At 33.4% G+C, this 13346-nt stretch overlaps 3 protein-coding genes across 4 annotated transcripts; 1 reads left to right on the top strand and 2 right to left on the bottom strand.

Moving 5' to 3' along the window:
* Nucleotides 1-5620: 5620 nt before the first annotated feature.
* On the bottom strand, nucleotides 5621-6404 carry LOC125186256. Of its 2 annotated transcripts, none has more exons than XR_007170394.1 (2): nucleotides 5867-6404; nucleotides 5621-5773 (listed from the first exon to the last, which is right to left on the bottom strand). XR_007170394.1 is itself a non-coding variant. In XM_048082608.1 (2 exons), exons 1-2 carry the CDS (start codon nucleotides 6337-6339, stop codon nucleotides 5656-5658), a joined length of 576 nt encoding a protein of 191 aa, XP_047938565.1. In that variant the 5' UTR covers nucleotides 6340-6404; the 3' UTR covers nucleotides 5621-5655. The 2 variants fall into 2 exon arrangements, 1 of the variants encoding a protein (XP_047938565.1); XM_048082608.1 differs by having other exon boundaries at nucleotides 5882-6404.
* Nucleotides 6405-8186: 1782 nt separating this feature from the next.
* On the bottom strand, nucleotides 8187-9907 carry LOC125186753 (F-box protein At5g49610-like). Its single transcript, XM_048083200.1, has 2 exons — nucleotides 9808-9907; nucleotides 8187-9269 (listed from the first exon to the last, which is right to left on the bottom strand). The coding sequence occupies exon 2, from the start codon at nucleotides 9252-9254 to the stop codon at nucleotides 8568-8570; it is 687 nt and encodes a 228-aa protein (XP_047939157.1). The 5' UTR covers nucleotides 9255-9269; nucleotides 9808-9907; the 3' UTR covers nucleotides 8187-8567.
* Nucleotides 9908-11028: 1121 nt separating this feature from the next.
* Nucleotides 11029-12311, top strand: LOC125186046 (proliferating cell nuclear antigen-like). The gene is made up of 3 exons (XM_048082354.1): nucleotides 11029-11347; nucleotides 11775-11927; nucleotides 12010-12311. The coding sequence occupies exons 1-3, from the start codon at nucleotides 11029-11031 to the stop codon at nucleotides 12309-12311; spliced, it is 774 nt and encodes a 257-aa protein (XP_047938311.1).
* The last annotated feature ends 1035 nt before the right edge of the window (nucleotides 12312-13346 follow it).

The following is a 13346-nucleotide window of genomic DNA, read 5'->3' as shown; positions in this document are numbered from 1 at the left end:
TCCAATAAATAAATGTTATAGTGGATGTTGGGACCCACTTTTAACACTTTTTTATTAGTTGTAGTGGATGTTGAGACCCACTTTTAACACTTTGTAGGTATTTTTTTATTAATTTATCTTAACCGGGACTCCTAAAGCGGGACACCCAAAATTGATCAACCGGGACTCCTAAAGCGGGACGGAGGGAGTACTAAATATTTGTCAAATGAGTGTACAAAGAATGTGGGACAAAATATCGGGACAGAGGGGATAATTAAAACTGCTATATAAATATCATTGAATACTTAATCTATCGCTAATTAATTTAAATATGGAATTTTATGAATATCTTTCATTTGAGCTAAATTACTAGACAAAACTGATTTTGCAGCAGCAGCAGTGCTCAACTATATGTGAAGGAGATTTGATTTGGCAAGAATTAACCATCTTGGATATTGGTCCGGATCACCTAATACTTTTCCTAAGTCAACGATTATTAGTCAATGAGTCTATGGCGATAGTTGATTGAAGTGAAATCTACAAACGCATCCATCACACTTTATAACTCCGCGTAGAAATTTCTTGCCGCATTAGTTAATTTACTTTTGTCACTAAGAAATATTAGTCCCATTCATTATTCAAAAACTCCAATCCATACGGCATAATTGAGAGTTACCAGCAGAGTCATATTCATACTACTTCCTTCATTCGCAAAAGTATAATTGGATTTTTAAAATTAGAAAATTTATATTTTCAGAAATGGACAAAAAAAAAATAATTCATACATTTCAGAGACGAAGGGAATATTAGTTTAAAACGAAATGTGATGCAATAATGGTCTATTCTATTTTCTAGTATAAATAAACTGAGATTCTTATTCACAGACGGACTGAAATAGTTCATACATTTCATATACGAAGGGAATATTATTTAATTGACTTTAAACGTGTAGGTGGCACACTATTACTTGATAGCCATATCTCAATATTTATGTAACTGCCGTTAATTATTGGATATAATAGTTAGTTAATAAATACATTAATTTTTAACTAGACTTCCTCAATTCAAAACCATGTGGTTGCAATTAAAGGATTTTGAATTCCATATCGATATTTCAGAATTAAAGGATGCAATTTAACAATGAATATTGTTAGTATATATTTACTTGACATTGTGTCGAATAATCAATTATTGTTAATACTTACATTTATAAATCCAAACGAATAGTAAATTGTTTAATATATATCACTACCGGAGCTCACTTCTATAAGGCAATATCTATCAAAAATCAAAACAAATCTCAACCCTTGGATCCTTAGATTGGATGATTGTGATAATAATATCCGAGCTACATTATTACACTAAAAGCGTTACATTATTAGCCTAGCTACATTATTTGACTACACAATCTACATTATTAGACTAAAACGTGTTACATTATTAGCCGAACTACATTATTAGACTACAGAATCTACATTATTAAGTGACACGTGATCTTAATCTAACAGTTATATCACAAGATCCATGACAGAGATTTACTTTGATTTTTGACAAAATTTAACTTATTCACCTGATCACGTCCCTATCACTACATCATCAAAATAATAACTACTCTAATTAATACTGGTAATTCAGTCCACGTTACATCTGATTATGCAAAAAATCACAAATACACTACGAGGGGAAGTCATTTCTAGGAAAAGTAGATGACAGCAAATATTCAAGCATTACTAATAATCTCAATAATGCTACTACCATAGTCATCACGCAATAATGATATGGACGCATTTGGATCTTAGCCCAACTTTCTTGTTCATTTCCTACAACATATGTTGGAATATTAGGAATTTGTATATGATGAGCTTCTGAGTTGTGATATAGCTGTGGATAATGTAATTCACCTACCAAAAAGGAAAAATAATAACCGTAAGCTCACACCCTCTCACAAGAAGACACAACCTCTATTTATATACTAAATCATAGCTTGGATATTAAGAGTGAGTGATAATTTTTGGTACCTAAATTTTCCTATTAGTATATATTGGAATCTATGCCAGTCAATGGACTTTGACCAATTATAATTTCAACGAGACATTTAATTTTGTGAAATTAAATGACACAGCGTCGATCTACGTTCGGAGTAGATAACCGTGGTATATTCATTTTCTCAAATCCGATTCGTGGTGAGTGAGAAATAATGGATTAAAGTTGTGCAAAATTGCAAACTTAATGAGCTATGAGAGAAGCTTAGGGAATAATTAAGAGAGTTAATTATCTCACATTGGAAGTTACAACCTTATTAAACTAGTACTCCTAATAAGACGGAGTATTACATGTAATAATTATAGTGGACTAAGATGGGCTGTAAGAGCCCACATGGGCGCGCCGCCCGTCCCGCCGCGAGCCGCGAGCCTCGAGCCCGAGCCCCCAGCCCGAGCCCGAGCCCGCGCCCATGCCCGTGCCCTTGCCCTTGGACTTGGACTTGGATCTTGGCAATTGGTCTTTGGGGGGTCTTTGGGCTGTTCTTTGAGCCTGGTCATGGGCTTGGTGCTTGGGCTCGACCCAAGGCTAGTGGGTCTAATTCTTTTTAGACCACCACCGCTTCCACGTCAGCGAGCCAAGAGGGATGACACCTCGTCAGTATGACGCGGGAAGCCAACGTGGCTGGCACGTGATAGTCCACGTCATGATCGAATCTAGAAGCGTCTAGATTCAACCTCTCTAGCTCTGAGCTTGTAACGACTCGTAATGCCCGACCGTTACAGCTTGTAACGCCTCGTAACCGACGACCGTTACGGTCTGGCATTGATGACAGCCATCAAGGTTGCGTTGACCCTTACAGTGGACTGAGCCTATAAATAGGCTAGTCATTCTAGCATTCTACACACTGAAAACTAGAATTTGCATCATACATTCTCTTCTCTCTCTGCGTTGTTTTTCTCTCGAAAGCTCTGCCCTCTCCTCCATCCAGTTCGCCGGAGCTCTCCTAATAGCAGTGCTGCTTCACCAGAGACGTAGCCGTTTTATCTTTGGGGACGAAACGCCAATCCGAAGAGCACTACCGGGGCGTATCTCGTCTTGCAGAAAGAAGCCTTCTCGACTCGGCTAATTCCTTCACGGTCTATTTGTTTCGATCTTTTTTCAAGTTGTAATTTCAGTTTCCATTTGTATTTCTTCTTGGGTTTTATTATGCCCGACTAGTTTATCTCTTGTAAATCCAGAAACAAACAGTATCAAATGTGAGTATGCAAACCCATTCGTTAATTTTTTCAGTAGAGTCATTTTGTTATTTTAGTACTTTCCATAGTAGTGGAGTAATTATCCTTTTCAGTAAAAGACAACACATTTTTTCTCACTTACTTTACTCTCTCTTCATCTATCTACTGTTTTTACATTTTCTACTATATTCTTTCTTTATTTAATCTACTAAACACAATTTTTCTTAAATCTCGTGTCGAAAAGAAACGTTTCCACTACTATGGAATGGAGAGAGTATATGCGAACTGAAGGAGATTTGATTTAGCTGGAATTATTCATTTTGGACTGACTTAATTAACTATGAATCTATGAGTATATTGCAATTTTAATGATGTCAATGAGTCAATGAGAGAAATCTACAAACTAATCCATCACAATATATAACTCCGCTTTGAAATTTCTGTAGGATTAATTTTCTTTGTCGCTTGAAAATATAAAGTCTACATCTTTTTCATAAACTTCTATCCAAAAATGAATAAATTGACGGATATTTTGCATACATTTAACTAAGACCAAACCAAATTATTTACCACTTCAAGAAACTCATTGGTTAGATCTAGAGGTTAAAAAGTGAATGCTTATTCCAAGAGACTAGTCTTTTAGGAGAGAGACTAAATAGATCGATGTTTTTGTTGGTCACGTCTGGTTCTTTGCTAGGCCACTAGGACGGAGACAGCGTTGGCCAAGCCACCGCTCCAGCGGGAGCTTGGCCGACGCCGGACCCAATTTAAGACTTAATATTTTGGCAAAACACATTCTTAGGTCTTTATACTTTAATCAAAATGTTCATTAGGTCCTCGTAATTTTTTTAGTTTTAATAGGTCCTTATACCTTTCTCATAAATTTCATCACATCCTCGTACAATTTTTTCGTTTTAGTAGGTCCTTATACTTTGATTATAACTTTTATTAGGTCCTTATACACTTTTTTATTTTAAGATATTCTTTTACTTTTATCTTAGATAATAATTTATATTTAATTAAAATTAATGAATCTTTTAATTTTATTATTTAACTTTTCTTATGATTATAAATATTCAGGGAAACGTATCTTTCAATATAAATATAAATGATCAATTGAACATTCGGATAGTTATTCTTAAAAAAAACTTCGATTTTAATCTTCAATAATCACGGTTGATCTTTTTATTATTCTCGACAACTTATTGAGATTATTGGATAACAAGATGATATTATCTTTATAGACTATACTAAGTTAAATAATGGAATATTAAAAAGTTCATTAAGTTTAATTAAATTTAGATTATTATCCAAGATAAATGTAAAAAATTCCCTAAAATAAAAGATTGTACAAGGACCTAATGATAGTTATGATAAAAGTATAAGGACCTACTAAAACGAAAAATTGTATAAGGACCTGATAAAAATATTATGAAAAGTATAAGGACCTATTAAAACAAAAAAATTGTATAAGGACCTAATGAACATTTTGATTAAAGTATAAGGACCTAATAATGTATTTTGCCAATATTTTTGTTGTATTTTGAGATTAAACCATCTCCAACCATACTCCATAGATGAGTTTTGGTATAAAAATCTTCTCCAGCCATACATCAAACTCAAACTCATTTTTGGTATTTTTTTTGTGAAACAACACCAAATATGGTGTTACTGCAAAAATTTTGTGAGACAAAAACCCAAAAATGGCATAAATTTTGAATTTGGTGTAAATAATTGCAGTAAATTTACTTTTTAGTGTGGCGTATGCTCAAAAATGAGTTGGAGTTTGGTGTAAATGGTTGGAGATGGTCTGAGAGAGAGAACAAAACTGCATCGTCGAAGAAGAAAGGGAAAAATTACAGATGGGAGGAAGAAGAAGATACGACACCGTTTTTAGCTTTTATTCAATTGGGCCCTTTTTAAATGGGTTCTGACTTTTGATTAATTTGGTTAAATGACCCAATTTAAATGGACTAAATGATTTGGTTTATTAACTCATTACTATTTGAAAAGTTAATGTACGAGTTTGGTTTTGAGATTAATTATTTATTTTATTAAAATAATTTAATGACTTTATTTAATTAATGCCTTATTATATTTAATTGAATTCATCTAATTAGTGTACACATAACATCAAATTAAAAAAAGTTATTCGAATAACTTGCTATTTAAAACACACAACATCAAATTAAAAACCAAATAACAAAATTACAATAATTAAATTAGTTTTTATTCTAATACCTCTTTTTATAAATGTATTTTGATCTAATACCTTATTGAACTTAATTTTTGATTTCTCAACATTTATGATAGCTTGTTTTCATATTTCAAACAAAATAGGAGTATTAATTTTTTGCTTGGTTTGATCTATTACAAATTTATCGGAATAACAAATTGAACTAAATAAATATAATATACACATATATTAAATAATAATAATATTATTATTATTAATTTATTAAATTTCAGCACCGGCTAATTTGCATTTCTGGTTTCGTCCATGTAGGCCACCAATCCTCCGAATTTTTGTTGATGGTGAGTTCTTTGCTCGCCACCACCATTTCGAGTCGTTTGAGCTATCAATAAAAATGTTACATATCAAACAAGATAACTCATTTCAAATGACTAGTTTGTTATGAAAGAGAGTCCATTTAGTCTATAAACCCTACATCAGTTGCTCTTACAATCGATGTGGAACATTAAATCTGTAACAGAGGCGATCTTTCGGGCCATGCAGACGTGTAGTGTATCTTCCCATTCCGCGATGTAGATAGATTGAATATGGGGTGTCGTAATAGTTACCAGAATCATCTCTAAAGTACTCATCTTGTTCATAAGCAGAAGAGATGGGGAAAGAGCAGATGTTGTGATTGTTGAGGGAAGCATCAGCCACTCTGATGCTGGAGTTTTGGTAGTCGATGGCTTTCACAGAGTAGTTATGAAAGTGGAGAGAGATATAGGTGAGGTTGTGTTGGCATGTTAATATGAGATGGCCGCAGTGGCTGGGATCGCCATTGAGGCGGAAAGGGTAGCTGATGTTACGAATAACACCACACGAAGAAGGAGTGCAGAGAGGATTAGCATAAGAGAAATGAGCTAGTGTTGCAAGGATGAATAAGAGGAGGAGGAGAGTTGTGGACATTGCAGCTTGGAGAGATGAGAATGGCAAATTTTTTGAAATAGGAACATGGAAAGATGTAGACCAGAATAGATTAGTAGAATATGAAATTCATTACAATAAATAATACTATAAAATTACAATAAATAATACTATAAAGAAAGTGTATATTATTGTTGTAAAAAGATAATTAAAACTGCTATTTAAATCTTATGGAATGTATACTTTATCATTAATTAGTTAATTAATTATGAGATGAAATCCAATCATACGGTGAAGGAGATCTGAGTTAGCAGGAACCATTAACTTGGACAGACTAAGTCAATGATGATCATAGTCTTTTATAGTAGTAGTAGTTAAAGTCAATGAGTCAATGCATTGTGATAGATGATTGCAGACAAATGAACAAACCTATCCATCAAAATTTATAACTCCGCGTTGAAATTTCTTGTCGCATTAATTTTCTTTTGTCACTTTATAATATAAATTCCATTCATCATTCAAAATCTTCTATCCCAATGGGCCAATGGCAATATTGAGAAATATCTTTGTAAAATACGGAGTAATACACTAGCAGGGCCCAAAAGCATTAATAACCGATACATGACGTCATTAAAGTTTTTATATTTTACCTGCATTTAAATTATACTTTCTCCGTTCCATAGTAATGAAAGTGTTTCTTTTCAGCATGGAGATTAAGAAAAATTGTGTTAGGTGAGTTAAATAAAGAGAGAATAAAGTGAAAAATGAAAAAGGTAGAGAGATAAAGAGAGATCTACTTCAAAGGGAAGATCTATCACTTTTGCTTCTATGTTTTCCTTGATGAAGTGGCGGTCTACTACAACATGCTTTGTTCGATCGTGTTGCACTGGATTTTCAGATATACTGATCGCTGTCTTGTTGTCACAAAAGAGTTTGCACGGTTCCTTAGACATCAATCCAAGTTCTGTCATCAACCTCTTCAGCCAGAGGATTTCAGTCAACCCACTCTTAATTCCACGAAACTCCGCTTCGGCACTTGATAGAGCTACCACCTTTTGTTTCTTACTCCGCCAAGTTACAAGATTTCCCCCCACAAAGGTGAAATATCCTGCAGTCGACTTCCGATCATTTGTGTTTCCAGCCCAATCTGCATCAGTGAACCCATGCACTTCCAAGTTCCCATGATTCTCGAACAAAATGGAAACAACTCTATCTCTACTTTTCCATCTCTCTTACTTTACTCTCTCTTCATTAACTCACAAAACAACACTACATAAAATCCCGTGCCGATTCCCAAATGTTGCATTTTAAGTGGGATGGAGGAAGTATTATATTGGGATTTCAAAGGTCATATGTAAATGTTCATAAGAAAATAACGATACAATTGAACACTAAAAGTAAGATTTACATGGCAACTTTTTTCACCCATATTCCTTTGCATTTTGTAAAACACGTGCAATTTTGAACTAGTAACGGAATTATAAATGGAGAAAATGAAAGGAACATGAAATAAAGAATGATGTGTAAATAATTTTAAAATTGATATCAATAGAAAGTTTTTGATGAAGGCATTCTAATTGTAAATAAAGATTTACAACAAAGATTAGAAATGTATAAACTAAAGTGAGAATGTAGAAGAATAAATATATAAACACATTACAACCCCTATATACACTAAATAAAGAAAAACTGCTTATTTAACTAAACAATGAATTTAAAATAGTTAAATAAATAAAAACAGTCCGCATAGGTAAATTACAAGTCTGTGATGAGGATACAAAAAGTACAAACTAAAATGATATTACATTCTTCATACCAAAGTGTCTTTTGAGTGAGAGAAAACTTGGAGTGAGGAGAATGGAATTAATATTCAAAGAATCATCATCCATTTTACCAAACAAACCAATATTTTTAAGACTTCTCCTCTCTTTAGAGTAGTATAGAAAGTGTTCCTCATTCCATAACATCAACATGTCTCCATTCTGGTACACATTGATAGGCAGAAGACGTTTGTGTAAACCATGACCATAATGAGGATGTTTGATGAGGACATCTAATTGAGGTCCTTGCCTGATTTTGACACATACCTTGCACCAACTTTTCTCAACTAATTCATATTCCTTCAGCAACCAGATCACGTGATAATAGTCACCTTTAAATTCTGGTTCGTCATCACAAAAACACAGACAATCTCCTAAAGTACACAACATTCCCTTGTTAACGTTGTTTCTCTTGAGACATTCAATTGGTGGAGAGAAAGTGCTAAAACATTATGTCTCAAGATCAAAGCAGCAAATGAAAGGGGGCTTCCTAAATTTAGAAACAAACCAATAGAGATTGCCACTAACAAATGCAGCAACGGAGCTGTGACAACAATCAAACGAGGGGATAACACCTTCAACGCGTCTCCATGAAGAACCTGATTCAAGAGTGTATACATGACATCCGTCGTAGGTAGGGTTGAGATAGACAACCTTATGTTGTCCGCTTATTCTGCTCACTCCAATTCCATAACAATCTTCTCGAGGGCGAGTAAGACGGCCACAGAGTTCAACAAATTCACGGGTGATAGGATTACATACATAAAGATGATCGCGAAAAGGATTTTTCAGAAGAAGCAAACCGTTGGAAGAACCTTGTATTGTTGATGCTTGGGGGAAATCAAACTTGGTGATTGGAATCGGCTTGCGTTTGGGCTTCTCTTCCAATTTGAAAACATTGAACCAATTTGAATTTGTAGACGGTATCGAGACCACAAGGACGGGGCCGGATTTAGAAAGATGTGACTTAGAAAAATAGTCAGTCTCAATGAGATTGAGCCACGGTTTGCAAACACATTTGCAAGTTGCAATGTCTTCAAGAGGAAGTCTCAATAGGATATCGGTGAGGATCTCTAATGGTAGATATTTGAAGAAATTATGCTTCATTCTTCGATGAATTGAGCCTTTGGAGATCATATTCTAACTTTAAACCTAAAGAATAAACTATACATAAGCCGCCTAGTTTACTATAAACTAACACATTCTTGCAAGTAGTATGAAAAAAAATCAGAGATTAAACAGATAAGCATGCCATAGATTACACACCAAAAAAAATAAAAGCATATAGTTTACTTTTCCATGAATTATAGTTGTAACACTACACATATGAAATTTCGACTGTCAAATTATTCTCTACACCAATTTCACACTACCTCGAATTTGGACTCTCCTATGGAATTGGGGTGTCCTATTTATAAGATTTATGACTTGCCTTATACTCATACTCATGTAAATAGGAGTTATGAATTGCCTTATATATAAATAGGATTTATGATTTCACAAAGAGATTCCTAATCGCCCAATATAACCATTAATTAATATTGCTCACAAAAAATTTATTGAGTAAAAAACCTTACACAAAAGTAACAATTAAGCTTTTCTATAATTCAAAACCAGAAGTGATTATCATAAAAATTGGATCTTGGAAATAAGTGTAGGCCATATAAGGTAATAAACGAGAGGAGATTACCTTGGGCGGGCAAGAGAGAGAGCTTGAATTTGGGAGACAGAACTAAACTTGAATTTGGGAGTGATAGTGCCAAAAAATAGATTGTGAAACAAGTATTTTCCGAGATTATATTTATGTTTACATTAAAGGCAAAAGAGTTGTAGAAATCAAATAATCCAAAGCTGTAGGATTAAGGGCAACAAGTCTCATCCCAGCAAACAAAGATGGTAGTATTTCCCAAATCACAGATTTTTTTACCAACCTTGTGCTTTATTGACAATCACATACCGTATATCCTCTTATGTAAAAGATGTACCCATTTTTGCTATTTTTTTTGTCTAATTACCAAAAAAAAAAAAAAAAAGTATGTATTAAAATAAGAAAATTAATTAATTGGAGAACAAGAAGGCAAGGAAGGAAGTTATGGCAAGAATAAAGAAGGAAATCAATTAAAGATTATGAAAAATCAAATAAAAAGGATATTAGCATAATTAGAATATATTTTCCATGTATAGCTAGATTTAGAGCCTATAAAAACTTGATAAACTAAAGAAAATGATTTGATAAACTAATGAAAATGGAAATATACTTTTCTATTTTTCTCTGCTTAATGCCAAAGGATTACTATAGAGAACAATATGCAATAACTAATTGATGAGAAACGTGCAACATTATGCCACTAAATATACCACTAATCCACGTGGAAACTATCTGACTCTATAAACTAAAACACATTGTCTTCAATATTCATGTTTATATTTAAATTTAAATAATAATATCTATTTTAAAAGAGAATTTTCCTAAATATCCCAAAACTCCCCTTTATATATTGTATAGATAGATAGATAGATTATGGATTAGTTATACTCCACGTATATTTAAAACTGATAAATTAATATATATGGAAAATATCCAACATCGAGCCACTCTTATTGATCTCAAATCTACAATATAGATTTGTAGATAATATTAGTTGTAGATTATTTTCTTCAATAAGATCTTTATTAAGATATCTCCTATAATTTAATATTGGAATATTATACTAGTTTGAAATTAATTGTTTCATAATATTTATTGTCAATCTATATATTAGTACATTTTTTTGTTAACAATTTTCACATAAAGATATTGATTATAATTTTATTTAATTAACTTGTATTCTAAAAATTAATATTTTAAAATTCTTTTAGTGTGTATAAAAATCAAGGTTAATTCCAACATTACCTCCTCTCTGAAATCAAGATGTTGGAGCTACGGTTGGTACAGGGGAGTCTGTTGAAGAAGGTTGTGGAATCGATCAAGGAGCTTGTAACCGATGCCAAGTTCGACTGCTCCCCCACCGGTTTCTCACTGCAGGCTTTCGATTCCAGCCACTTGGCGCTGGTGTCGCTGCTGCTCCGTTCGGAGGGATTCCACCACTACCGCTGCGACCGAAACATCTCCATGGGGATGAACCTCGACACCGTGGCTAAAATGCTCAAGTTCGCCGGACATGACGATATCATCACTCTGAAGGCCGACGACGCCAGCGACTCTGTCACTTTCATGTTCGAAAGCCCCAGTACGTTTCGTTTTATGATAAGTGAAATCATGTCAAAAATCAAAGAAAATTTTGGATCATTAGATTGGATGGTATGGTAGTGATAATAATATCCGAGCTATATTATTAAACTAAAAGCATTACATTATTAGACTACACAATCTGTTATATTATTAGGCGAGCTACATTATTAGACTACACATCTTATATTATTAGATGACACGTGGCATTCATCTAACAGTTAGATCACAAGATCCAATGACTGATATTTGCTTTGATTTTTGACAGATATTGAATCTTATCACATCTCTTTCTACCTATTTATTATTGATGTGATTTAGTTGATTGATGATTTACACTATCACTTAGATTTGCATATATGAATTGGCACATGTATTAAAATTTAGTATGGATTTGATATGTATAATAAAATTGTGATGTTTTACAGGACAAGATAAGAGCTCAAAATTTGAGATGAAGCTGATGGACATTGAGAGTGAGCATCTAGGAATGCCAGAAGCCGAGTACCATGCTATTGTTCGCATGCCATCTGTTGAGTTCTCTTGGATTTGCAAACATCTTAGTAGCATTGGTGACACAGGTGAATCAAGTGTGTGTTAAGTAAGATATGGTGACTTACTGCTACAACACTCATTCCTACTACCTCTGGTTGTTTCTTGCAGTTGTCATCTCTGTTACAAACGAAAACGAAGGTGTGGAGTTCTCATCCACGGGTGATATTGTAACTGCAAATAGTGTATATAAGCACAACACCACTGTTGACGGCGAGGTGAATGTTGAGATGAATGAGCCAGTATCTCTCAGATTTGCTCTTAGGTATCTCAACTCCTTCACTAAGGCCTCCCCATTGTCTACCACTGTCACTTTAAGTTTGTCCTCGGAGCTCCCATTGGTGGTCGAGTATAAGATTGCAGAGATGGGCTACATACGCTTCTACTTGCCTCCCAAGATTGACGAAGATTGAGGAGTATGATCCGTTCCCGTTCCTTTATAGTTTACTCATTTTTTCATTTTGACAAGTTCTCGAGTCATTTTCATATATAGTAGTAACTTTTTTCTCTTTCTTATTTTGTTCCATCTATTTTATTCATTTTTTACTTTATTCTCATTTCTATTTGATGTAGAATTGCAGAATTGCCTTTAAGTACTAGACGACAAAGCCAACATCCAGGGAAAGTAAAATCAGCAATAAAAGCTTGGCCACTCTTTTTTCTTCTTTTTCTTCTTTTTCTTATATATATACATATATTTTGGCTTAAGGCTAAAGATTTTATTCGGTTCTTGGTATATAAGCGCCCCTATTAGGACAGATTCCGCAAGGAAAAGATACAACATTTTGTAGGAAAATCATCATTGTTTATCCATCTCTATATCAGAATTATTAAGGTGATTGCAAAATTTAAGGTTGCATGAACATGTGCAAAAATGTTCATGATCTTGTTTTTATATCTTTGTTGGTGATCTAAAGAGTCTTACCTTGATCAAACTATATTTACTTTACTTATTACTTATAACCAGAGGCTCTCCTAAGACCTAACTTTGGTTTAGTAAATGTTTCAACTGAGTTATAGCCTTAAATACTAGTTAAAGTTAAATAGGATAAATGAAGACAATTATGTTTATCAAGCTTTTCATTGGTATTGAATTGATATGTTACATAACTTACATTTCAAGAATCACTCCAATTTATAGAAATTGTTTTCAACGTGAAAACGGAAGGTATCAACATAAATGGAATCTTCATAAGATTTCGACATTGCTAAACAATAAACAATCAATTAATAATAGTTAAATAAATAAAAATAGTCAACATAAGTACTATACAAATTAAAATGAAGTTACATTTTGCATACCAAAGCCTCTTTTGAGTGAGAGAAAACTTGGAGTGAGAAGAATAGAATTGATGTACAAACAATCATCGTCCATTTCACCAAACAAACCAATTTCTTTAAGACTTCTCTTCTGTTTGGAGTAGTATAAAAAGTGCTGCTTGTTATAT

Source organism: Salvia hispanica, chromosome 5, assembly GCF_023119035.1.
Source record: "Salvia hispanica cultivar TCC Black 2014 chromosome 5, UniMelb_Shisp_WGS_1.0, whole genome shotgun sequence".
NCBI classification, from domain to species: domain Eukaryota; kingdom Viridiplantae; phylum Streptophyta; class Magnoliopsida; order Lamiales; family Lamiaceae; genus Salvia; species Salvia hispanica.
This window is presented reverse-complemented; position numbering and strand designations above follow the sequence as displayed.